Source organism: Syngnathoides biaculeatus, chromosome 22, assembly GCF_019802595.1.
Source record: "Syngnathoides biaculeatus isolate LvHL_M chromosome 22, ASM1980259v1, whole genome shotgun sequence".
NCBI lineage: Eukaryota > Metazoa > Chordata > Actinopteri > Syngnathiformes > Syngnathidae > Syngnathoides > Syngnathoides biaculeatus.
Genome location: NC_084661.1, coordinates 2,574,556 through 2,602,102, shown reverse-complemented (window position 1 = coordinate 2,602,102; position 27,547 = coordinate 2,574,556). Strand labels below are relative to the sequence as shown.

At 40.8% G+C, this 27,547-nt stretch overlaps 2 protein-coding genes across 4 annotated transcripts; one reads left to right on the top strand and one right to left on the bottom strand.

The window, feature by feature from the left end:
- Positions 1 to 422: 422 nt before the first annotated feature.
- LOC133495973 (ubiquitin-conjugating enzyme E2 D2-like) lies at positions 423 to 24,010 on the bottom strand. Of its 3 annotated transcripts, none has more exons than XM_061811073.1 (7): positions 23,824 to 24,010; positions 21,679 to 21,768; positions 9,991 to 10,022; positions 8,411 to 8,488; positions 4,354 to 4,459; positions 4,154 to 4,247; positions 423 to 4,077 (listed from the first exon to the last, which is right to left on the bottom strand). In XM_061811073.1, coding segments are annotated over exons 2-7 (357 nt in total). In that variant the 5' UTR covers positions 21,680 to 21,768; positions 23,824 to 24,010; the 3' UTR covers positions 423 to 4,031. The 3 variants fall into 3 exon arrangements, with proteins under 3 accessions (XP_061667057.1, XP_061667055.1, XP_061667056.1); XM_061811071.1 differs by having other exon boundaries at positions 21,679 to 21,742; XM_061811072.1 differs by lacking the exons at positions 423 to 4,077; positions 4,154 to 4,247; positions 4,354 to 4,459 and adding exons at positions 6,208 to 6,389; positions 7,080 to 7,180 and having other exon boundaries at positions 21,679 to 21,742.
- LOC133495540 (uncharacterized) lies at positions 13,590 to 19,953 on the top strand. The gene is made up of 7 exons (XM_061810316.1): positions 13,590 to 13,593; positions 14,716 to 14,771; positions 15,223 to 15,455; positions 15,536 to 16,025; positions 18,299 to 18,413; positions 18,483 to 18,642; positions 19,281 to 19,953. The coding sequence occupies exons 1-7, from the start codon at positions 13,590 to 13,592 to the stop codon at positions 19,459 to 19,461; spliced, it is 1,239 nt and encodes a 412-aa protein (XP_061666300.1). The 3' UTR covers positions 19,462 to 19,953.
- Positions 24,011 to 27,547: the final 3,537 nt, after the last annotated feature.

The following is a 27,547-nucleotide window of genomic DNA, read 5'->3' as shown; positions in this document are numbered from 1 at the left end:
TAAAATAAACATAACTAAAATAGAAAACTAAAATATCAAACTCAGAAATGGTCATTTCCAATTTCAACTGATATTAGTAGAACATGATGTAAAACTGTATTTAAAATTTTTCATCAATAAAAATTCTTGATCTGGCAGACTTCATCTGAAGAAAAGTTAAATGCACTGGCCTGTCAAGAAATAAACAAGAACGGTTTGTAAATGCTGACAGTTTAGTTCAACATAATCGGCGTTAGATACATTAGAAGAAATATTCCTGTCGGCAATTGTGATGTATTGTTGGGGGGGTCACGCGTTGCACGACTGCTGTAAATAGGAGATCAGCTTGCTAGAACACGCCTTTATGTGCGTGCGCTTTACCATTGGCCACACCTGAATCAAATGACGAGGTGGATAATAGTCTAACGTCTTTTTTTTTTGGGGGGGGGGGGGGCACACGGAGTCACACTACCTTGTGATCGATGCAATGAGCACCCCTGGTGTAACTGAATTTCCTTTGACATGGCCTTGATGACTTTCAACGTAAATGCGCTCGCAGTACGTGAAGCAACTCTGAACATGCACTTTTGATCTAACTTCTGTACATGCTCAGTACGGTTAGCTTGCATTTCCTGTTTCCAGATGAATACTGATTATTTTGGAGGAGGCTCGTTTAGTTAACGTTTATGAAATAAACATGTAAATTAATGTCAAGATTATACAAAATAAGCGACGTCTTTCAATATTTATTTTTTCTACTTGTAACAAATTTCATGCGTGTGATTTTTCATGCTCGACTGTGTGAGCACGGAAGCGCGCAAGCACACTCGCGCTCGTCAAATGTGAGTGACTGCAAGTACTTACATTCATCTTGCCTCCTTTTAATGGGCCAATTGTGTTTTGGGAGGGAGGAGGCAGGGGTATCTTCATGTTCTATTTATGGACATTTAATTTGTAACAACTACATTGTGTATCTTATCAAACAGATCCATGCACAGTATAGCTGACGTAGAGTAAAAGGGATTTTTTTAAAAAGTGACTAAATATATGTATGATTTCAACCCCAACTTGCATTACTGACCACCATACAGTGAATGCCATTTTGTCTTTCTTTTTACTCTTATTACAGGATTGGATCTTTGTTGTCATTGCTGCCAAAAAGCAAATGATCTTGGTCTTACTTGCGCGTTTTATTATTTTGCATTTTTTACACCACCATAGAACATGATGAGATTGACAAAGTCCAACGTTTGCCATTTATGAATGACAACCATTTTATACAGCATAATTCAACTTTCAGGGACCCAAAAGGATTTGACTTAAGTGACATTACCACACATCACGTGATGTTTAAAAAAAAAAAATAATTTAGTCAGCCACCAATTGTGTAAGTTCTCCCTCTTAAAAAGACGAGGACGGGTTGAAATCCTGGCCCCGCTTGTGTGGAGTTTGCATGTTTTCCCCATGGCTGCATGGGTTTTCTCTGGGCACTCCGGTTTCCTCCCACATCCCAAAAACATGCATTCAGTGGAGATTCAAAATTTCCCCGAGGTGTGATTGTGAGTGTGCAGGGGTCAAAAACTGGCCCCCTACAGCGTATAATTCTGCTATCAGGCTAAATTTGAAAGTGGAGAAAAACACAACAGACATTGTAGAGATAGGAACAAAAATAACGGAAAAAAAGAAAACAAAATAATTTGTTTCCAGGCCTTCTTTCATTGATTCAATTTTAAAGTGCAATATTCTATTTTTTCTGTAACAAATACAGGTACCTGTGAGTTAGGTTCCTCTCTTAAAATACAATCACTGTGATCAGTTATCATTCATACACTGCAGATAACCTGAAGACAAATATGGCGTTTTGATTTTTTTAAAAATGTTAAAGATTTTATGAATCTTTTTCTTGAATGTAATTTTGTTTTGCATTCAAGCAAAGGGAAAAGCTATACCAGATATGGCAAGACTTTTGTGGTCTTTCCCCTTTGACATCAAATTAGGCTTTTAGGCCTCTAACCTACAATAAATTGGACTGCTCTGTTCACCTGGTCACTGTTCTCAAGAATGTATTTCATGAAAAATTTTGGCCTTTTTTTATGTTTTGTGGCAAAATTGAATCTAACGGTCTGTTTTCCATTGTTACTAGAGGTTTACACCTCATTGTTAAATTCATCAAAAATCAAATTTAGACCCGAAGAAGGCTTTTGGATGAATGCTAAAACGTCTTCAACAACAAAGAAGAATTCAACTTTTGCACTCCTCAAGGGTAAATCCCATCCTTTGTGGTGGTATAAAAGCAGAATCTTTAAATTTCTACATCATAAGGTCCCTGGTGAGTTGGGTCCAATATCAAGTGATTGATGCCTTTGGTGCTGGGACTGTGGCCTTAAATGTACATTATAAAAAATTCAAATCCTGAGCCGTTTATCCTCACAAGGATCGTGGAAGTGCCAGAGCCAATCCAGCTGTCATCTTGCAGGAGGCAGGGTTAAAACCATAAATGCACATTCTGAATTCATATATTGTTGTTAAAAATGAAACTTGGGAAAATCCAAACACTTCATAAGGGTTTCGAAAGTCAGTCGCACCACCAGAAGATGTAAAAATTTGCTCAATTAAACGTCAAAGATCTACTACAGATCAGTTGGGAAATAAAGTACGTGTATTTGCCCAGCTCTGACCATACTTTCAGGATTGCTCATTACTGGCAGTTCTACAATGCGCAACAAAGGTATGTCCTATGTACACAAAGAATTACCTAAATAGAAACACCAAGAAAACTAAATGACAACTAATTAGATGCTTTTTTTTTTTCTCCTGTAGGTAGTAAATGTGAGCACTCATGCTCAAGGTGACCAATTAACTCTTGTGGTTGTTCTTGTCATGAAATAAAAAAAAATACAGTAACATGTTTTAGTGGGTTTTCCAATCCACTTTATTACTTTTCTTTGGCTTTTGTACAGTGTGCCATAAATGTGCTTCATTTCATTGGAGATTAAAGAACTCTGTATTAAAAGTATTTTTTCGTAACAGCTTTTCATTCATGTTTGTATTTGTTTCCCCTTGAGTTTTTAGCTTGATTCAAAAGGTAAATTTGCAGAGATGTGTAAGAACAGACAGGTCAACCTTTTTTCATGTTTTGACAGTTAAAAAATATCCTCCATTTTCTATACATTTAAATAATTTTGCCACCCTTTGATCTGTGAAACTACAGGAAACTTTGTCCAAAAGAAAAAAGCTACATGCTCCCAAAGTAATTAGAATTTAGAAATGCAAATTGTAAAACAAAAATATAGTGAAACTGTACAAACTGGACTGTATTTATTTTAGTACAAAATTTAGCACAGGTGTCAAAGACGAGATACACAAAAGACTTTCACCCTTTATGCATCTTGGATAAATCAAATTTAAGTCCAACACAACAACTCTTCAGACTGACACAAAAATCTGATTTTAAGTCCTGATTTAAAAAAAAAAAGTTTTTAATAACCTCAGCAATTCTCGGGATAAAAGTCACTTTTCTTAATAGCAGATTTTTACACAAATTATGCAAATTTTGCTGTCATGATTTTTATTTTTTAAATACTATACAGGAAGAACAGTGAGAAAACAATTTATAAACTTGCTTTGATTTTGAAGGAGACAGTACATTGTTTCATTCAGTGTAATTGCAAATATTTTTTAATTACCTGAAGATATTTTAAAAACTGTCCATTATTTAAAGAAAGTAAATCACGGGGGAAGTTTCTGGCATTCATTCTTGTGGCTAAACGGCATCGTTTAACAGTTTTAATTCAACAACAACAACAAAAATGCTACAGACCAGCTTCTAATAACTGGCCTTGAAGGAGAAAGGAAAAAAAAAAACTTCAAGTTTTAAAATGAATAAAAAGCACTGAAACATGCTCCTTTATTTTCAGCTATATGATGAGCCTCATGGTGTCATTCAGAGTATATTTGATTGCAGGTTACTCAATTCCTTCCTGTATTTTACAGTGTTTGGTGACTTGGGGAAAAGACAAAAAAAAAAAAATCAAAATACAACTTTGTTTTCATTACATGGCATACTTTTGGGTCCATTCTTTTGCTAGTTTGTTGTATCTGAAGAGAGATGAGGGGGGGGGGGGATAAGTTGCAAGAATCACCAAAACTGTAAAGTAAGGTTGTGCGTACTAACTTTTCTTTGTCGTTCTTGTAGATCTGTGCTATATCTGGAACTAAAGGGTCATCTGGGTTTGGATCACACAGCAAAGAACATATGGACAATAACACTGAAAGTCAAAGGGGGAGGGGGGAAGACATACAGGATATTGAGACACCAATTCCTCTCTATTTCTTTGTACACGGCATGACACCAAAACCTCAGACTGCAGCTACCTTTTGACACAGTTAGTGCGGGCGACCACTGCGACCGTAGAATGTCCAAACAAATACTCCCATTGCTGTTGATATTTGGGTGATAAATCTTCGTCGTAAACGCTACCTGTAAAAGAGGAGGTCATTATTCTGTAGTCGTCGCGCTGACAGACAAGACAACTGGTGAGGAACGTCAACATCCACAGAGTCCAAGTCCCAGTTGCTTGTAAACGTGTGCAGAATGGGATCTTGCACCAAGTGACAAGTTCGACTCGGACATTCTCAAATATTTACTCACTCAGCTCTTTTTCTGGAGGGTGTGATGTTTTGGTGGGACCTTAGCGATCATCTCCAGTAGCCATATCTATGAATTGTGTTGGACAGCAGTGGTTCCCAACCTTTTTATCATCGCGGACCAGTCAATGCTTGACAATTTTTAACCCGACCGGGTGGGGGGGTGTTACGTAGTTGGGTTTGTATTGAATATCGAATACAATACACATGATAATGAATAATAAAATAAGAATATAATGATGAAATAAATGAACTTTAAAAATACACGTGGAAAAATTAAGAACAAGAACCAGCCATTCTAAATTTCTATCTCTTTCATTTAAATATACTGTTCAGTTCAACTTTTTTTAAATTATTAAACACTCCATGAGTGTTATTTTCCAACAGGTGAAATAAATGTGTCAGTTTGAACCATTTCCCTCTGTTGGCAGCCACAGCCCTAGCACTCTCTTCACTGGTTGATAGAGTAACCTTTAAACAAGCTTTCAAAATAAGATACGCCACAAAAATGAATTTAAAGGGGAAATCCAGTGCTTTCCATGATTAGTGTATCCAATAGGTCATGTAAGGTATCCTATTTTTATAATGTGATGTTAAATCCTCTCATTTAATAGTGTTTTGAGATTATATCGACAATTACGAATTTTCAGGGGTGCTGCTATTTTCGCTATCACATGACCTACGTATGTGGATGTGATGTGTACCGTGCCGCAACAAAGGCTCGATTTCATGTGATAGCATTTATGCCCAGCGCCGATTTCTCCTATTTATCCTCATCTGATGAAGAAATAGCAGTATCGGTTGATTGGGAAGACGGAGGAATACTTCCATACGGATTTGAACCTGTGGCTGTAATTAATGTTGAATATTCGGATGGCTCTCCGAGCGGAATAACGTGGAGTCTGACTACTCGAAGGCCTACGCGCGACATAAGTGTGTAAACAAAGGCCCCTGGGAGCTCCGGGCCGGCAGCCGCGGATGGTTCTTCGGACGGGAATGACACGGAGTCTGACGCGTGAGCTCCGGCGGCGGAGGCCTTTAGCAGAGCTTCAGTGGCGGCGGAGGCCTTTAGCCTAGCTTCGGCGTCCGGGACTAACGTCACGTCCACAGTACAGTTTTGTGGAAATATTGGCCATCGTTGCATGTGAAATGCAGTCATGTTTTGTACAGTTTCTTTCAGGGGTGTCAAACTCATTATACAGGGCCATACCGGTAAATCATGGCCTTTGTATAACATGTACTTTATAACTTAAAAACAAAAACTCCATGATTGTTACGTTTGTTTTAATACAGTCTAAAATAATACAAGCACAACGTCACTATTTTTTATGAAAAACATTTTATTCTGAAGAAAAAGAACACAATCGCACAATGCCTGTTATTCAAATAAGTATATCACAGAACAATATCAATGTGTCATTTCTCAGGCAGAAATATATATAAAAATAATCACGTTCCCGAAACAAGTACAAGAGTGTATACTGTCATAATACTGTGTAAGAACGTTGTTGCACCCTTGTAGCTGTTGAAGTCCATCATCCACCAAGGTCTTTTTGGAAGGTCCTGGATCCATTCTGCGGAACAAAATTCCAACACTGGTTTGCCCTTTTCTTCCATGGACTGTCCAATTTCTTCTCGTAAATCCAAAGAAACGCCTCCGCACATCACTTTAGCTTAACCTCCATACCACAGTGTGGTATGACAGACCATAGATGTGGTCTATCTCTCTGAGAACACTGCCAAACTGATGGTGATTCAGGCTCCTATAGATCAAATAAAATTAACAGTTTCGATGATCACCTTCATGAAGTGATCCATCTTTAACGACTTGAAACACAAAGCCTCCTGGTGCAAAATACAGTGAGTAGTCCAAAAATCACGTCCTCCTTTAATAGATTGTACTCTCTCTTTGAACCTTGTCACAACACCTGATTTTTTTTTTCCCAATCATTGAGGGCGCACCATCAGCCCGGGACCAGGACTACGACGAGTGTGCTGAAATGACCAACTCCTGTTATCTTTAACTTTCATTAGTACCCTCTCCACGAATTCTCCAGTGACCGTCAACGTGTAATCAATTCTGGTGATTAAAATAGCCCCTTGTGCAACGTCTGGAATGTCAGTGCTTTTCTCGATTGCAACTGAAAACGCAATAAGTGATTTTACTTTGTGCTTTAACTGGCTATCCAAATCCAGTGAATGATCAGAACCCCCGTCTGCAACCGCGTTTCTCGTCAGGCTCATATTTGCAAAAGCCTGGCACCTTTCACAGCACACAATCTCCACTGTCTTCCTTCATCATGCATGTTTTTACAAATTCACCCTCATTAAATTGTTTTGAAGCCAGTGCAATAAAGCCTACCAATGAGTCCGTTAGCCTTCACAGCAGCATCACGGATGTCTCTGCTGTGAGTAAACAGTGCTCTTTCTTCAGACATGCCAAGTCCATTCACCTTCTCACTTCTCTGCTCTCTCCTTCAAAGTTTTCATATTTGTCAGCCTGAAGACTCAAATAGTGGCGACGAAGGTGATATTCTTTCAGCACTGCAACATACTGTGAATAAACCAAGCATAAAGCTTTCCCATTCAATTCCGTAAACAAATAGAAGGACAAAAATTTTCTTGGAACACGCTGCACCCTGCGTCCACTTTTCTCTTTATCGACAGACATGTAATGGGAATGCCAAAGCACACATTAAAAGTACCATATCATAGAAGCCGTAATAAATAATGCGGGCAGTACACAAAGCAGCTCATGGGGACTATGCGCTTCTCCTACTCAGTCTCCACTGGTATAAACAGTTTGCTTGCGGAACACAATTGTTATTCCGCCATCAAGTGGACGCAATCAGAACAGCAGTTGCATTTTGGAAAAATGTCCACGCCATCGTTTTATACTTTAGAAAATCATCTTGCGGGCCGGATTAAACCGGATTGTGGGTTTGACCCCCCTGGTTTATTGACTTGTTTTTCAGGGAGCAGGATTATGCTTACTACTTAATACCTCACAAATTGTGCATTAAAAATTTTTAAAACTTTCATTTTTTTTTCATTTAGGCTTTTTTCATTAAGTCTGGATTGGGCCATTCAGGCATAAAGTGGTGAGGTGGCTTTCGTTTTAGTTTAACCACCCCCTATGTAATTGAATTTGTAATTGATTTTACCATTGAAAGTAAAATAAATTAAAAATAAATCAACTATTCCAGGGTATTCCTAGGTGCCAGTACCTGGTCTATTTTAGAAAATTTGGGTCAAATATGCTACACATCCCTAAGGGGCATGTGACATAGCTCAGTAGTTAGGAGTTGGTTTGGTAAAACCAGGGGTCGTGAGTTCGTATCCCACTGGGGCCTCCACTCGCAGAGAGAGGTTGTGTCAGGAAGGGCATCTGGCGTAAAATCTGTGTGAAAAAAATGTGAGCGTTTCGCTGTGGCGAACCCTAACAGGACAAGCCGAAAGAAACTCTATCCCTAAGGGGCATGTGAATTGATTTTACACTATATTTAATACTGGATGTGAAACCGAATTACAGTTTTGCTCATAAGATTATTCTTTTTTTTATTTCTTGGCCATTTTTCAGAAAATATGAATGATAAAACTTTTCAGTTCACTTTTATTTGTTAGCGGTTTGGTGAACAAAATAAAACTTTTAAATCATGACATCACAGACTACACAAATGACCAAGATCAAAAGTTTACAGTTTTTCATTCTTTGGATTGGCCCCAAGAAGTATCAATGTGAATTCAAAATATTTATTCGAAGCAAGTGTTGGTTGTCTCTCACCTTTGGAGGCTTGAAGGGGTAGTCAGTGGGGAAGTGGATTGTGAGAAAGAAAACTCCTCCTTGGTAAGGACTGTCCCCCTGACCAGAAGTAGAGGAAATTGCACAATTGGTTAGACATTTTCGGATTTTCTATTTTTTTTTTTCCCTAACAAGGACATATTTTGCCAAGTCAACTTTCGTATTTCCAATGTAATATTGGGATTATGCTGCCTCAGCAAATGTGAAATATGAACGACACGGGGTTAAGTACTATTACCATATACAACACTCAAATCTGTGTACTATACATATGACTTATTTTCCTCATCTTTCTTGTAGCTAATGTTCTGTCTTTTGGCTTCACTTTCTATATTATTTAGTTAATATTTTTGCTGTCTTTTTTTGATCAAGCACCCCCACTGTTGGAGTAGCCCCTACATTATTATTTTAAGCATTATAATAATTACATGCCAAAAGCATCTCAGCCCATGTGGTGTTTTAAAAGCACAAGATATGGCCCCAAAACTGTAATATCTCTTAAACTTGATCAAATTTTCAAAAGGTTGGTATCATGGGAAATCTTGCCAAACAGAGAAACTGACAACATATAATAATAATTAATTCTATGGTTAAAATATAGAATGGCAGTTAATATTGCACAGAAAACATTTACAAGCTTAGAACAAACAAAACATTGCATATGCTGTTAATAAACAAATAGTGAGGGATAAATATGGTACAATGAAGAGGCATTTATTTTTGATCAAATTCATGCAATTAGCATTGGAATCAAAAGGGAAAATACAAGCTCATACATGCAGGTTAGAGTTATGTCACAAGCAACTACGCCGGCAGCAGGTCCAAAATCCAAGTGAATTCTCTTTGCACGCAATGTTAGTGAATGAGGCCCATTATTCTTGGCTATCCTTTACGACCATCTGGGATTCCCAGATAAAGTTGCCCTTTTAATTACTTGCCACACAATCAGGTACACTTGCACTAAGGACAATGCAATCCAAGTGAGAAAGCATCCCTTCACATCGGTTAGAATGCTACAATATGAATAAGAAATAAGCAATACGTTTTCCTTGTAACTTCAAAATACATCAAACAGACATGCAAACACCAAAGGCATGAAATAGATGAGCCCAAAAAAATTGGGGGGGAGATCCCCTGTGGCTTTCCAAACGGCCACCATGTGGGCGCAATAATCAGCAGGGCTGGCTTATCTAGTATATAGAATAGTCTCAGGAACCCCAATAGAAGACGTGTGAGGGCATGTGTGACTTTCTTGTGTCTTTTGTTTGGTGAACTAGACTTAAACGTCACTAGCGCTTAAACTCGATTGGCACAAAACGCAAAGTTAATAAGCAATAATTGATAAACTATATTCAGATCATTGTAACGGAGTAAACTCCTGTCCAAATCCAAAACAAGTCGCGAGCGCACAGGTGGAAGCTCAAACCGACGAGCTCCCATATTAGTCTGCTACCGAGTAATATTGACAATTACCATTTGGTTTCATGGTTTGTTTACCAGTAATTGTGTCACATCTTTGTTCAGACAAGGTTGACAACATGAAGCAACAGTGTAATACTCACCGGACCCATTATTGTCGCCTGCCAATGAAACACTGGAAACAAAAAAAAAAGGGGGGGGGGGGACATAAATGTGAACTGGAGAAACTTTACAATGGCTATGCTGGCCTCAACTATTTATTACAGCATTATGACGTTGTAGTCGTAAGTCCACACCACATACAAAAATACACTCATGACACACCTCCTTCCCAAAGATAGCTGGCATAATGGATGGATGGTTAGACTAAACAACTCAGGACAGACCAACTTTTCTTTGAAGTCACCCACTAGTCAAGTGAGCAAAAGTATGAGAACATAACTGATGGTTGTTTTTAGTTGCCTATGTGTTGTCTAACTTCATGAGAGGAAAAACATGGGAGCTCTTAGAGCGGCCAAATCAAATGACCGGACCTTAAACCAATAGAGCATACATTCTACCTCCTGAAGAGGAGACTGAAGGGAGAAACCCCTAGCAACAAACAATGACTGAAATATTAAAACAAACTTTTTTTGTTTGTAGGATTTACCAATCCTTTGAATCACTCAACTAATATTTAGTGGTATGACCAGTTTTTTAGAACAGCTTCCCATTTGTGTGGCATGGAGTCAACCTATTTGTGGCACCTTTCAGCTGTTATTCCATTCCAAGATTCCTTAACAACATTTGACAATTCATTTACATTTCTTGATTTTGCTTCAGGAACAGCATTTTTGATATCACCCAATAGTTCATGATTGGATTAAGGTAACCAAGACTGCATGTTTGCTTGTGTGTCTAGGGTCATTATCTTGTTGAAACACCCATTTGCAGGGCATGTCCTCTTCAGCATAAGGCAACATGACCTTTACCCTGTAAGTTCCCTCTACTTATCCTTTTTGATGGTTGTCTTACATTTTTTGCCACATGCCTCTGGTTTTGCTCTCTATTTTAAGGCATTAAGAGATCATTTAAGATGAAAAGCCTATATTTTTTGTACCTCTTTATCAGTTTTCCCCTTTCCAATCAAAGTACGCTGTTCTTCTGATCAATGTATTGAATGACCCATTTACTTCAGACGTTCAAGGAGAAATACTTGTTCAACAGGTATGGGCTTTATCATTAAAAAGGGGCCACCTGATTCCCACCTGTTCTTCACAAAATTCATGACCTCACTGATTAAATGCCACACTATTTTTTTTTTCAAACAGACAAATTGCCCAATTGCACAACCTTAAGATTGGGTATATCATGAATCCTCAGTCTTGTTGATTTTCTTTGAATCTACTGCGCCTAGTTGACGTAGCAATAAAAAATATACTGAAAATGTGGATTAAATGGTTAGTCACATTGGACTGCTATTATTTTGAACACTACTGTATATATAACTTGGGTGCAGTCCATAGCTTCAGACCAATTCCATGTTCTTCAACGGCTCAGCCACAGCCCTGAATTAAACCCAATTTAGCATCTCTGGTGCAACCTGTAAATGGCTGTCCACCAACATTCAACATCCAGCCTGACAGAACTGGAGAGGATCTCCATGGAGGAATAGCAGAGGATCCTCAAATCCAGCTGTGAAAAACTTGTTGCATCATTCCCAACAAGACTCGTGGCTGTACTTGCACAAAAGGGTCCTTCTACTAAACTGAGCAAATCATCTGAACACTTAAAGATGTATAATATTTCTGTTTTTCTTTTTTAAAAATCAGCAAAAAAATTCAACAATTTTTTTGTTTATGTCAATGTAGACCTCGTGCACCTACATCATAAAATCATGTGACTTTTGTTGACGTCGCCATATTGCGGGTCAAACAAAGCATTGTTGCAAGTTAATTCCATTGAGATGAAACAAAAATGTTTTATAGCACGACACCCAGAGTTTTGTCCAATACCAATAAACATTTAGAAGGTGATAATAAACGAAGGTACGTGGAAAGATTAGATACACTTGGTATAGACGATCCATATTTAATGCCGAAGTCGATGTTTTCGCTGATACAAAATTTGATCGTTAATTCGCTTTTGTTTGTTCTGGACAACTGGATCTACACATGAATCTGGTGAGTAAGTCGTTGAGATTTACACAGAAAAGTTTGAAAGCGTATAAAAGTATGGACGCATACAAATACTTGATTGCTGGATCTGTTCTCAATCAAGAATAAATCCACAAAGTGATGGACCACCTCAGATTTTTTTCAATACAAATATCAATATTTAAAGGTCAAGTGTCATGCCTATAAAAATTCTAAAATAGATATTGTAATGAAAAATACATAACATTATTCACTTCAATGTCTATACAGAAAAATAAATGTGAGCGGAGAGCGCGTCATATCCATGCGCAAAAGGTGCAGAAGCGTCATTCAACATTCAAGTGGTAGCCATATTGGCTGCATCTCTGTCTGTGACATCACACTGGGATATTCGCCATTGAAAACACACTGTGCCACGTACGATGGGAGACGAACACGCCCCTTCTGACACGATAGCTGTTTTCGAAGAAGAGAACATCTCACAACCGAGTGAAGTGAACGGGGCAATATTACCCTATCGTTTCGAGCCATATTTAGATGATATGGGGATCACGGTGAAGTATGTCTTATGCCCATATTTAGTCATGACTCCATAATTTCCTCATGTTCTCAGCTCGAGCCAGATGTGTCCTTGAGCACATCTCTGCACGTAGGCTAACCTTGATGAACTGCATACTGGACACTTTGTAATAATCCATTGCCAGCTAGAACCGGTTGGGACAGTAACCCTTTGTCGAAGTGGAAAGCCCGATCTAACGCCACAGGTTTGATACCACCCATAGTCCACCCTTCTGACAAGATAAAGGATGTGTGTTTTCTTTGTATCTTCGCACTTCTGATCTGCTCTCTACAGCCATTGTCTGTAACTCATAAGTGCTCAGAATATTCTGTAAGTAAATTCTTCGAAGAAACTGTTCATCATCTCCAGCCTTTATTTGGATAACCAACATTCTCACTACCTGAAATTAAACGAACACGCGGAGGGAAAAAGCGTCCTCCAACAATTGGTGACCCCGACGTCATTTCGGACTGAGGTGTTGGTTGACAGACAGAACATTGGCCGGCCAAAAATTGATAAGGTAAGAGGACATTTATCCTCCAAAAATTATCTTCTGTCTGTTAACTGGGGTTGAGGTCCCTGTCACGTTTGAATTTGTGACATTGTGAAATTAGTCTCTGGGTGGTTGAACAGTCGGGGAAACTTTGGGTGGTATAATCCTATGAGTAGAGGTTGAAAAGCCTTAGAGTGTGTGGGCGTACCACTCTAGAAATTGTTAAAATGAAAATAAAATGAAATTAGATGAGCCCTGTATTCGGAGGTTGTGCCGACACAAAAAGGTTGTAAACCCCGTGACTGCCAGACACACCAGTAGGTTGAGGGCCAGTCCAAAGCTTTCTGGACCGAGAGGTGTTCTTGTTCTTATCAGAGAATCCTAGAGACTAGAATTCCCGATTCGAAATCAAAGGACTGTAAAATAAAGAGGCTTGAGCATTTTTTAAATAAATAAATATAATAATAATAATAATAATAGTAATAATAATAACAATACAGCTGAGGGATAACATAAATTGTAGAAATTAAAGTGACCTAAATAAAATGGCCTAAGATGGGTATGACGATACCCAATGGTAGTTAAAAAAAAAAAAAATACAAATAAAGAGCGTCCTTCGGCATCTGCTGCCTCGCGGGTGAGTGTCTTGTGTGCACGCACACACGATTTTAGCGTGGTGAGGCAAGCGTGTGTGTGTGTGTGTGTGTGTGTGTGTGTGTGTAAGATCAACGAAGGCAACACTGCTTGTACGTCTGCTGTTCTCATTCTTGTTTTTATATATTTGCATTTTTAATGCTGAGTTCTTTTAGTTGTTGGCTGCGTGAGTGCTCAAGGAGGACTACCCTCAATGCTATTGTTGCTTTGTCATTTATCTGCCTCTGTTAGAAATAGAAAGACCTGTTGACTACAAAAACAAAAACAAAAAAAAAAGAGAGGGGGGATTCGATTTAAAACAAAATGGAGGGACAGTTTGATAGCCAATACCAAAACATTCTGAACAATTGTTGCTAAGTGTATAAGTGAGAAATGCATGTGATGTGTGTGTTGGAGGGTTGCCTGAAAAAGAATGAGATAGTGAGAAAGAACAGTTGAAACAATGGATGAAGTGTTGTGAGAATGGATGGTTCAATCCATTTTCTTTGACTGGGTGTTTGATGACATTAATGAAAGAAACGGAATAAGCTTGCATTAAAAGAGCAGGGCTTTAAAGTTGGAAGAAAAAAAAATTAACAGGTTGTCTTCAAAAGGTAAAACGTGAGAGAGAATACTAACAAAGTTGTGGAAATTAAAGTGAAAGCAAGAACGATGGCAATGGGATGTGCATTAAAGTTGTCCTGTTTGACTCAGCTACGACTGTACAAGACAGAATTAAATAGACACCAAGAGGTTCCATAAAATATCAGAAATCAATTTAAGAGAATCGCTACTGAACGTGAAGATAGAGCGAACGCTGAAGCAGAAAAGCAAGACCGCGCCCTTCGTGCTAAACAAGAAGCAGCCCGACTGAGAGAAGTAAAAGGGAGTTGCTGTCTATCCTGCGGAACACACAGCTAGAGGCTCTTCAAATGGGGAAGCAGAAAACAGGTTGTATGTTGCTCAGTTACAATCAATTAGCAGAATTAAAGTCTCATGTCCAGAATCTTTTAGGTGTCCACCCTGACTCCGTTTTGGATCAAACCAGAGGTCCTGAAGACCCAGAGGAATCTTCCAAAGGTCCAGCTTTTCCTTCTCATCGGCGTATGACTCGTTCCCAAATCTTGCAGGCGCCCATGTTAGCCATAGTTGACCCGGCTACTGGTAACTCTGCTATGTTTTACAAATCTTTCTCTCCCACTGATGTGAGTGTGTTGCTGCAGAAACCTCCACCCATGCAATCTGGTGGTACCAATTGGGTTCAAGCAGTGCAGAGAGCGGTTACGGGACGAATTAACAGCAGGTAACATCTGTTTTCTCCTTATATAACCATGTCCGCTTTCACAGTTCAATACTCTGATGCAAAATTCGTTTTTTTCTTCTCTCCCCGATCATCAGGCTCTTAAACGAGAAAATTATTTGACCTTGTCTACAGCAATAGACACTTTATTCCCGCTCCCTGAGTGTGTCTATCCAGATTTGGTTTCTCCCAAAGCAGATGAGAAGGCCGCAGCTTTTCTTGACTGAGCCCTCACTGATTACACTCTGAAAACAGGACACGCCCCTACAGCGTCCGCTTTGCATTCGCAAGTGTTCCGAGCAGCCATTTGGAAGGGTGTTCCCAAATGTGTGGTGCAGGCCATGGAGGCATATCCGGACCTTCGTGCTGAGGTTGACTGGTGGTAAACATCATTTGAGGAGACATGCTAAAGAAAAAGAGTCTAAGATTGACAAACAAAACTACAGAAACAGAACTTGCCATGTTGCAGTTGCAAAATCTAAAAAGCAGTAAGAAGCCACTCTTGGTCTGATCTCATCGCCGTCTGTCGGTTCCAAGTGCATGATGTTTCAAGCAGGTTCATTCATAGGTCGAGGTGCGCCCCTGGTGGCCGTAATGTGTGCTTCAATTGTGGACAGGCTGGTCATTGGGCCCGCAAATGCAGACAGCGACCTCAAGCGTCTGGATGGTGCACGCGGCTACAATTGAGGAGGTTACAATCAACCCCAAGAGAACCAAACCAACAGTCACAGACTCTTTTACATTCTTTTGTGTTTGCACCTAACTGTCCAGTCAATCTTTTGGGCAGACATTTCTTCATCGCCACATGCCCTCTCGTCAAATGCAGCCTTGATGGACTCATCCTGGAATTTCCGGATGGTAACACCTACTGCTGCTCAGCTCCCTCTGCCTCTGGTGCCACCTCCCAGTTCCCGCTTGTTGAACATTGCCCTGTGGCATGCCCCACTGCCGACATCTACTGGGCAAGAGTGGATATTGACTCCAGTGGTTGGCTCGAAGCTGAACACTTTTGGACTCTCTGGTCACCTTGGGTTCGCAACCTCAGATCTTATGATAAGGTAACTGATTGTATGCATTGCACTCTGTACTATGACAGATCAGGGGATGTGATCTATAGCGAGACATTTCAGGTAAAAGAAAACAACGTATGGAAATTGACCATGGGTGATTTGTTTGCAGGCAAACCAGGTGTCGCCTTTTCGGTGTTCCTGAGTCTTGAACAACTTAAATGGTACATGATGGTGGATCCCCCGGATCCTTCTATGCCTCCTTGTCCTCCACATTATTCCTTGATGGTCTCGCCTCAGCACACAGCGAAAGATCTCGGTCCGTTTGTCCTGGCATGCACGGAGGCCACTGATCGGCAAATTCATTTCACTCTCTATTGCCCTATTCCCCGTCACTTGATGCTTATTGGATTCAGTCTAACACATTTTTACCCACTTCTGTTTTGGAGCACCAGCTTATGGATAGGCAACATGGGCGTGAAACAACCGACAGCGATTTTGCTGGTCAACTTCATGATTCGCTTTCCACATCGCTGTGGTCCATGGATCCCACCGATGTTGGTCTCTGCAATGTGTCACTTGTTGTGTTTCAAAGCAGGGGTGCTATGTGAAATTCCTGGCTCTCATTTTAACACCCCCATCTTGCCTGTTGAAAAGAAAAACACTGGCAAGTTTCGCATGGTCCATGACCAGCGAGCAATTAATGCGGCCGTGTTAACCGTCACTTTGCCTGTCCCGAACCCGCACTCGGCACTGTCCCAAATTACATCGGCCCACACATTTCATTTGCATTGACTTGGCTAATGCATACTTTTGCATTCCCCTTCATCCTTCCATGAAGAAATGTTTTGCTTTCAATTAGAATAGTGTTTGCTATTCCTACAATCGCCTGCCTCAAGGGTTTGTCCTTTCACCTGGACTCTTCAATGACTGTCTTCGTCAGTTGCTATCTCCACTTGAATTGCCTCATGGGGTTCTCCTGGTGCAGTATGTGGATGACCTCTTGCTGGCGGCTCCATCTGAAACTTCTTGTCTCGAAGTCACTGGGTCTTTGCTTTGTCATTTGGCCTCTGTTGGACTGAAGTGTTCCAAGTCCAAACTCCAGATTGCCCGACCGCAGGTTTCTTTTCTCGGACGTCTGATCTCACGCCATGGCACAGGAATGTCTCCCTCTCACAAAGACGATATCCTCCATCACCCAAAACCAACAAATGTCAAAACCATCTTGGCCTTTCTTGGTCTTTGCAACTACTCCAGGCATCATGTTCCGAACTTTGCTGAACTTACTCACCCGCTCCGACGGATGGTCAATGTACAAGGTATGCGCAATCTTTCTAACAGTCTTTGTTGGACCACGGAAGCAGACACTTCCTTCATCTCTTTGAAACATCTTTCCAGTGCCGCACCTCTTGCGATTCCTGATTACAGTCGCATGTTCTATCTTGATGTGTCTGAAAAGATCAGCAGTGTTTCTGCTGCTCTTTATCAGAAAGGGGAAGGATGAAGTCGACAAGTTTGTCTGTATGCATCAACTCCATTGGAAAAATACGAGCAAAGACACTCAAAATTTACGCTTCTTTCGCATCTGCTCTAGCCAGAGTGATTCAGAAGACTTCTCACATTGTTCTCCATCATCCACTGACAATACATCACAAGTTAAGCTTTCACCATGACCGGAGGAAGACAGAGGAAAATTGAAGCAATTTTAACACAACCACATATTCTCTTTACTCACGAAAGGGTAAACATGGCTGAAGGTCTCCTCGGAGGAGATCCGCATTGTTGCGTACGAAAAACGACGGAAGAAAACTCACTCTGCACTGGACTCTACGAGACAACCCGGGCTTGATTCTTTTCACAGACCGATGTTGCTTCAAAAGCAACGATGGCCTACAATCTGGATTTGGAGTTACCCAGCCCACAGAAACAGGTTCTGAAGAAGTGCAAGCAGAAAGAATTCCAGATTCCCAGTGAGCACAAAGAGCAGAAATTTCTCAAGTTGGCAAAAAAATCAGTCAGTTAACATTTACACAGATTCGGCGTGTGCACACATGACAGTTCATGTTGCATTAAAAGAATGGCTGCGAAACGATTTCCAAACTGCAACCGGTACACCTATTAAACATCAGGACGACATTCTCGAATTGCGAGATGCTTTAATGCTCCTGACAGGGGTTGCAGTCCTAAAATACAAAGGTTACTCTTGAACTAATTATTTTGTATCAGCAGGAAACGAATCAGCAGATCGAGCAGCAAAAAAGGTTGCGGGGTACCGACCGACACTCCAGCTAACTGTAAGTGATTGTGAATGTGACAATCAACAGGAGGTGACCGTAGAAACAGTTAACTTGTGGCAGGATAAATCAAGTCCAGAAGAAAAGAGTGTGTGGAAGTCGAAAGGGGGTGTCAAAGCTGAGGATGGCATATGGCGAAAAGAGGGTAAGTGCATTCCATCTCAGACACATTTGAAAAATGTAATTTCTGAAGCCCATGGAACATGCCATGTAGGTGTGGATGAAACACTGAGACGACTTCACAGCTTTCCTTTCATGAGACAAATTGTTAAAAGTGAACTGCAGGACTGCAGCGTTTGCAGTAGGTATAACAGTAAGCCTACAACGAAATCACCACAGGGAGTCCACGATCTGGACGTGGCGCCCCTGGTCAGGTAATTTCAATGGATTTTACTGACATGATTAAAACGGTGTCAGGCTACCGGTATTTGCTTTCCTATTCAGGGTGGCCAGAGGCATATCCCTGCAGATCTTAAACTGCGAGCACAGTGATAAAACATTTGGTTAATCACTACATTCCAACACATGGGTTTCCTAGGAAAATCAGATCAGACAATGGAACTCATTTTAAAAACACACATCTCCAGGCTGTGGAAAAAATGTTAGGGTTGAAACATCATTTTGGGTCCGTTTATCATCCACAATCACAAGGACAGGTTGAGCGCATGAACAGGAACATCAAGGAAAAGATAGCTAAGGCCTTAGCGTCATCCACGCTCAATTGGTTGCAAGCTCTTCCATTGGCATTAATGAATGTTCGAATGTCATTAAATTCTTCTAAAGGTTGGACTCCATTTGAGTGTCACACTAACAGACCGTTTCCTGCACCCACAGCTCCATTGGCTGCGACTGAAGGGCCAGGCCCACCTGGGGTTAAATAACTATTAACAATTTTTCTCATTTAACTGAAAGACAACCAAATGCTCCCCTCGAAATGAATACTTGTGAATCTGTGTGGTTAAAAGTAATCAAACGAAAATGGTCTGAACCTAGGTGGACGGGTCCCTTCCAGGTCACGGAGCGGACGGCCACAGCAGTACATCCTGCAGGGACACGTGGTTCTACATCTCGTCTGCATGGCCTGCCACCCGCCTCAGGTTCAGCGATCCCTTCACCTGACGACAACTGGAAAACCATATCTTCTACAGTGCCGGCTGGCACCCGTTAATGACATCATTCGACAACGAAGCTGACTGCGCACCAGCTCAACTCATCCCAGAGGAAAAGGCCCCATGGCCAATGCACCACCCACTCCGGACGATGACGACGTTGGCACCTTTCTTTAATTTTGTTAATTTCAAGTGTCGGAGTCCAAAACGGGGATTGAAGTATGTTTTATGCCCATATTTAGTCATGACGCCATAATTTCCTCATGTCCTCAGCTCAACCCAGATGTGTCCTTGAGCACATCTCTGCACGTAGGTTAACCTTGATGAACTGCATACTGGACACTTTGTAATCATCCATTGCCAGCTAGAACCGGTTGAGACAGTAACCCTTTTCTAAGTGGAAAGCCCCGATCTCACGCCACAGGTTTGATACCACCCATAGACCGCCTTTCTGACAAGATAAAGGATGTGTGTTTTCTCTGTATCTTCGCACTTCTGATCTGCTCTCTACAGCCATTGTCTGTAACTCATAAGTGCCCAGAATATACTGTAAGTAAATTATTTGAAGAAACTGTTCATCATCTCCAGCCTTTATTTGGATAACCAACATTTTCACTATTAAACGAACACATGGAGGGAAAAAGCGTCCTCCAACAACGGCCAAAGCGCATGCGGCCAAACCACCTCCCCACCCGAGCCACCTTCGTGGCGGCAATGAACAAAGGTGCCCGCGGCCGCACGAGCGACGACGATGGCGCAGCCAAACCGCCTACCCGTCTGATCCACCCCCGCGGCAGTGATAAACAATGGCGCCAGTGGACTATGACGAGGCCGCAGCCAAACCGCCTCGCTGGAGTTGGGGCGGGGGGGCTCCCTTGACTCCATTGATACTCCTGCCTGCTTTGTTTGCTCTCCCGTGTACAGACTCCTGCCTGCCCGCTGACCTGCTCTCTACACCCGACGTCCCGACGACTGCTGCTGCACCTGACTGCCTGCCCGATCCCCGACTTTGGAATAATAAACGTTTTTCCGAAATAACACCTGCGTCTCCCGACTCCTGCATTTGGGTCCTATCTCTGTTCCGATGGGTCGTGACAGACGGGGATGAAGTTTGGCCGTGATCCCATATCTGAATATGGCTCGAAATAATAGTGTAATATTGCCCCGGTAACTTCACTCGGTTGTGTGGTGTTCTCCTTTTCGAAAAGAGCTTCGGTGTCAGACGGGGCGCGTTTGTCTCCCATGGTTAGGGTGCACTGTGTGTTTTCATTTGCGAATGTCCCGGTGACGTCACGGACGGAGGACGCAGCCAATATGGCGACCACTTGGATATCGTAGAATGACACTTCTGCAACTTTGCGCATGGATGCCGTGCTCTCCGCTCACATTTATTTTTTTGTATAGACATTGAAGTGAATAATATTATATGTATTTTTCATTACAATATCTAATTTAGAATGTTTATAGGGATGACACCCGGGCTTTAACTATGATTGGGAAAAAAATGTAGGACAGGGAGTCGTCTCCTCTATGCACGGAAGCGTATTGCTGCCACACATTAACCTCCGTAAACCTCTGTGACAGATTTTTTTTTTTTAATGCGCATTGTTCTCAAATGAGTTAACTTGCCGTTATAAATACTTTTTGATCATTTGAGATTGAGAAGAATAATTCCTACTTGAAATGAAATGATTGCTACACAGGCGTGTGTATTTCGTTGGGCACCATCCATCCCGTTTACTAGCCGAAATCCATCGATCTTTTCACGTCTTTTAAGGTGGTATTCCATAGAATGATCTTATTTGAAGAACTGCCACGTCTAGTGTGACAACCAACAGAAGAACAGGTCTCTGGCAATTTGAAAAATCTGTTCCGGTTAAACGACTCCTGCACTCCTGAGCAGCTAGGTTTGACCGGCAATATGGCGCCGTGTAAACTGTGACATCACGTGCAACAACTCTATAGAGTGTTCTGTGTACATTAATGAGGGGAAAAAATAAGCAAATTGTCTGGAACAGATTATTTCTATTTGCAATATTTCCAATGGGGAAAAATAGTTTATCAAAATCAAAAGATATGCTGACACCGTTAAGCCTGTCATTTACTTAATTTTACCTCAGCGCCATACAAACAGTTGTTACAAAACAGACAAAACCTCAGTTAGCTTGATTGTATTCCAACAGCAAACCCCTCCTTTGTCTGGTTCCTTCGACAAAGTCATCTTTTGTTAAAGATGTTAACATGTACCTTGGCCAGTAAACTGCTTGAAGATGAATCAAGGAATTAATTGGGTTTACTCACTGTCATCACTCACAGGTCCAGCAGAACACTGTGCTGGAGGGTCTCTCTGCAGGTCCTGCAGCTCCTGCTCACCAAACCAGCAACAGTTGTCTGTCATTCAGTTGATTATTTCCATTATAGCATTTTACTTTGATTTCATTATTTACACTGCATGTCAAATGACTATGATTAGTCATGAACAAAATACATCCTACACTAATTTGTTTTACTCAAGTTGTACATTAGTTGTTCCAGGAAATGTTTGGCTCTGATGACGGTCTTGCTAAACTTCCTCAAAAAGCTTTACATGATCAGGATTTTTAGAGCCAATCAGCGAGTTTAAAAAAATGATAACCGATCACCAAACACAAGATGGAGTCATGTGTCTATTTAAATTATTTGCTAATTTACCACCATCCGGCGTCTCAGGACATTGTGTATTGTGAGGATGGGGGACTGCTTACCAGGTCAGTGGGGAGAATATTTTGAAGACCTCGATTCTACCGAAAAGAGTTTGGGTTCTCTGAGGCGCGCTCTTCTATCTCTGGGGTTGAGGTCACCGAGGTGGTTAAAAATCTTCATGGTGGCAAGGCCCCAGGGGTGTATGAGATTCGCCCAGAGTTCCTAAAGGTTCTGGATGTTGTGGAGCTTTCCTGGTTTTGAATTTGAATATATTGTACATGACGGTGATGTGGAGTAAATGTCTTTTGGGGAGCCCATCAATAACATCATAGATCGGATCAGTGGATTATGAAATTAAAGATGATCAGCCAATCAACATAAAGTGCTCATTTTCGCCGATACTGATCAGACTGATTAAATTGGTGTAAAGTCTTTTCCTTAATAAAGGCCTATTTGACATCTCCCCACATAGAACAATTAATTTATGACTAGAAGGAACAAATAACTCCATTTACAAAATTGGACTGATCACAACAGAATTTAGATGAAAGACTTAACCATAATGGCCAACTCTTTAGTCATCATGATTTTCTTACAGAAAAGCATTCCATATCGAATGAAAAGAATTTCACTCAGTAATAAGGTCCAACCCCAGTGGACTATTAGAATTAATGAAAAGCCATGTAATGCAGAAAGAACAACCCAGAGCCAAACAATGCATGAACAAATGTAGAGGATCTTTCGACACAGCCAAGCAAATAACCCCATGTGAGAATTTTGGGGGGAATACTCAATTTATGAATATTGGAGTAAAGTATGGCTTGTTCCTATTAGATTTGCCATGACGAACAAAATGTTGGAACCACATACTACAAATTCTATGTACCCAACTAATGTCTATATTTCTAGGTTTCTAAATGTTGATATAATAAATGTTACTTTTGTAAAACTAAACCTAGAAGAAATGTATTTTATGGCAGCCTCATTAGTCCTGTATTCTAAAAAGAAATCAGGAATTATATATCGTGTAAGACAAAATATAAGAATTGAAAAAAATCTTTGTATGATTATTTACATCTATATTTTGTTGGTAAAGTTTCACATTCACAAATCTAAAATCCTAAAACCAATGCCATTATTCAAATTATTTTAAGATGATCATTATTTCAGGTCTCTCATGATGAATGCATGTACTAATCACAAATGTCAGTAATTATCCATTCAGAAACTTGAAAAAAATAAGTATTACGGATCTCAAATTTTTTCATCTGATATATAGTATATTTACCCGGTATCCCTATAAGTTTTGAAACGTCACCTCAGTGGGTGTCAAGAAAAGGTTTAAAAGAATGTAAATATGAAGTTTTCGTGAGTAAAAACGAGGTTGATTAAAATAGCATGTAGTCTGTTACATACTACTGTACTTTTAATGTTGTTGTTGTTTTTGTTTTTGTTGTTGGACTTGTTGTTGATAGGAGATGTCTAAGGCTTGATTTTTAATCATACTCGCCGAAGTGTACAAACAAGAGCACTTGGGAGTTGTGGGTCATTGTGTTTAGCGTGACAAGCTAACCCTAAACTTTGAAGTTGTCATTGTCTGCCTCTTCCCTTCTAAGAGGTGTCATCAATCACATAATTTCTAAAACCCTTACTGAGTTCAAAGGAAGTTGTTTATAAGAAAAGCCACATTTGGTAACACTAACTTTATCCAACCATTAACCTTCGACGGTCCATCTATCTACTGCTAGCAAGCTAGTCAATTACCTTATGTATTCTTTTCAGTGCCATGTTGACTGATGTAGCCGAACGTCAACTAAACGTGTTGCTTTTTTTGGTTTCAATTTCTTTATAGATGCTGTCACGATCACTAATTGCAGTTCATTCCCTTGCCCAGCTGCCGGTTTAGGATTTGTGTATTTATGAAAGCTCTTTTGTTTCCGCCTTCCGATGCTTACGGTAGAAAGGCCGATGAGGATCATGGGAAATGTAGTTTACGGAGCTCGAACCGAAGCCTGACCACACGTTGACGTTTATAAGTGAAATGTTGTGTTGGCCTTTCATTTGAAATGGTTGAAATATATTATACGGTACAAAGATATTTTTTTCAGTTTAACTACCATCCATCCATTCATTATCTACCGCTTTTCCGGGTCAGGTCATGGGGGAAGTAGCTTCAGGAGGGATACCCAGACTTCCCTTTCCCTAGCCACATCTTCTAGCTCTTCCGGAGGGATGCCGAGGTGTTCCCAAGCCAACCGAGAGACATAGTCTCTCCAGTGTGTCCTGGGTCGTCCTCAGGGTCTCTTTCCGGTGGGACATCCCCCAGGAGGCATCATAATCAGATGCCTGAGCCACTTCATCTGGCTCCTCTCAATGCAGAGGAGTAGCGGCTCGACACTGAGCCCCTTCCAGGTGACCGAGCTTCTCACCCTATTGCTAAGGGAGAGCCCGGAGCTCTGTGGAGGAAACTCATTTCGGCCACTTGTATCCAGGATCTTGTTCGTTCGGTCACAACCCACAGCTCATGCCCATAGGTGAGGGTAAGAACATAGATCAACTGGTAGATTGAGGGCTTCGCGTTTTGACTTAGATCCCTCTTTACCACAACGGATCGATACAAAGTCCGCATCACTGCAGACGCTGCACCGATCCGTCTGTCAATCTCCCGCTCCATTCTTCCCTTACTCGTGAACAAGACCCCAAAATACTTTAACTCCTCTTGGGGGAGGATCTCATCCCCAACCTGGAGAGGGCACGCCCTTTTCCGACTGAGGACTATTGTCACAGATTTGGAGGTGCCGATTCTCATCCCAGCCACTTCACACTCGGCTACGAATCGCTCCTGTGAGAGCTGAAGATCACACCTTGATGAAGCCAACAGAACCACATCATCTGCAAAGAGCAGGGATGCGATGCTGAGACCACCAAACCGGACACCTTCTACACCTCGACTGCCACTAGAAATTTTGTCCATAAAAGTTATGAACAAAATCGGTGACAAAGTGCAGCCTTGGCAGAGTCCATCTCTCACCGGAAATGAGTCCAACTTATTGCCAAACTCTGACAGCGGTCGTACGGGGACCGAACAGCTCATATCAGGGGGTTCGGTACCCCATACTTGAGGTCAGCAGCGCCCCGTCCCCACAATACACAAGTTGACGGTGCACTGCTTCCCCCTTCTGAGACTTCGGACGGTGGACCAGAATTTCCTTGAAGCCTTCCTGAAGTCATTCTCCATTGCCTCACCAAACTCCTCCCATGCCCACCCATTGGAGTTTAACTACCGATACATTAATAACTATATTTACATATGATTTTAGTTAACACCAGGAAGAATTAAAGGATCAGAGGTTGAGGAGTGTTGAGCTCCTGGCCCAAGCAAGATCAACTTCAATGTTTTATACATTTGATGAACTCGTGAAATTGCAATTTCACTCCCACATTTCTGAAAGAGAAACATACAACTATTGGCATTAAAACATGAGATGCCTATGGTTAGAACATCTAACTCCCGGTTAAGAGGTCACATGTTTGAATCTCGGCTCAGGCCCTGCTGTGTTGCATTTGCATGTTTTCCCAATCTTCTTCCAACATTCCAAAAGAATGCACCACCTGATCCCTTTTGAACATGAGTGCGATTGGTCATCTATTTGTGCCCTGCGATTGGCTGGTGACTACTCCGGGGGAATACGCTGATATCAGATAACACAGATACATGTCAGAGTATTGACAGTCTCCAATACAATATCTCATCTCAATAAATCTTTTTTTACATCAGCACTGCAGTATCTTGTCAGATAACACAACAAAGGCAATTGGCAATGGACAACAATGGCGTTTTCTTGGGGTTTTCTAGGTTAAACTTTAATGATATTTACCTAAGTCTTCTTCCAGTTGACAATGCTTATTAATATCATGTTCCCAGTTTGCATGATTTTTTTTTTTTTACAAATAATAGAAAATTCAAATGTATGAAGCATGCATCAACCTCATAATGTTGTTATGGAAAAAGACATACCCTACAGTACTTTCCCTGACAGGCGTGTTTACTCATTATCTGTGTTTGTGAAATCTCCTCCCAATTAGAGTGGATTGAATTTCCAACAGATAAGTGTAATTGTCTGCGCAATTACAGAGGTGGACTTGTGTGGGATCATGGTTATTATGGGGGGTTGGGAGAGATGAGTTACTGTATATACGCTCTCAGGATGATAAACATTTTACAAACCTTTTAACTTATTCTAAAAGAGGAAGAGGATTACCCTCAACCAAGGTCAAAGGCACTCATTTAATATGATTTTATCATCTATGTACAATAAACACACTGTCACACAAAAAAGGGACTCCCACAATTTAGTTTCATAAAACTTTATTTATCCTTGTGGGACGATTAAGGCGGCAGAGAGAGGTATCTATTTATACAAGTTTACCACAAAAATCTGTAAGGGCATAAATAAATACAAAGGGTGTGGTGAACAAACTCTACACATTCCAGAGATAGTGAGTTTCTATATAAATTGCGGAAGTAATGATAAGCGACAAGATACGAACTACTGTTACAGGTATGAAGGATATTCAGAATATACTACACATGCCTACATTATTTGTATTGTAGCATATTCAGCATGTATTTACATGTCTGTAGTGATGGCAAGACACTTATCAGATACATACAACTTGACAACATAAAAATACATTCATTCGTTTTCTGAGCTGCTTATCCTCACGAGAGCTAAGGGAGTGCTGGAGCCAATCCCAGCTGTCATTGGGCAGGAGGCAGAGTATACCCTGAACTGGTTGCTAGCCAATCACAGGGTACACGGAGACAGACAAATGTCTCACTCACAATCACACCTTAGGGCATTTTGGAGTCTCCAATGAATGCATGTTTTGGGGGCGTGGGAAGAAACTGGAGTACCTGGAGAAAACTCACCCAGATACGGGGAGAACATGCAAACTCTGAACCCCAGACCTCAGAACTGTGAGGCCAACTGTCTCACCAGTTGGGACACTGTGCCGCTCAATAAAAATACAGTAATGCTATTGTCCGGGAGATTTTGTCAATTTATCTGTTTGGACTAAGGGAAATTATATGATATTCAGCATTTGCAATTTAAATTGTTTCACTGAAAAAAAAAAGGTTATTGAATATACGTACATTTGAACATGTACACTGGTCGCACATGGTCAAAATGTGTTAAATCAACATATTTGATTTTTTCCCGAAGGAAAGAGGGGGAATGACGTCATATACCATCGTTTATCATAGTTATCTGAAATGTATGTAACCCCTCCCCCAATATATTCCTATAATCACAATGGATTTCAGTCATCCCAATAGCTAATCAAATAGCACACAGTGGAAAATAGTCTCGACGGATGATTTAGTTTGTCTTTATCTGTTGTGTATTTCACAATAGTATTATCAGGTTTAGAAATAGACGATACTGTGCTGCTAAACTAAAGTTTAAAAAAAAACTCCACTGTC

What these genes read in the sequence shown, in the direction of transcription:
- LOC133495540 (XM_061810316.1), top strand. An exon ending in AGCTTTTCCTTCTCATCGGC is followed by an intron (nt 14,772 to 15,222) that starts GTATGACTCGTT and finishes CTCTGAAAACAG; the next exon opens with GACACGCCCCTACAGCGTCC. An exon ending in TGGCATATGGCGAAAAGAGG is followed by an intron (nt 18,414 to 18,482) that starts GTAAGTGCATTC and finishes CATGCCATGTAG; the next exon opens with GTGTGGATGAAACACTGAGA.
- LOC133495973 (XM_061811071.1), bottom strand. Translation starts at nt 23,847, where the DNA reads ATGGCACTGAAAAGAATACATAAG. An exon ending in ACCCCTTCAAGCCTCCAAAG is followed by an intron (nt 4,460 to 8,410) that starts GTGAGAGACAAC and finishes CCTCTTTTACAG; the next exon opens with GTAGCGTTTACGACGAAGAT. An exon ending in CGCACTAACTGTGTCAAAAG is followed by an intron (nt 4,248 to 4,353) that starts GTAGCTGCAGTC and finishes TTTGACTTTCAG; the next exon opens with TGTTATTGTCCATATGTTCT.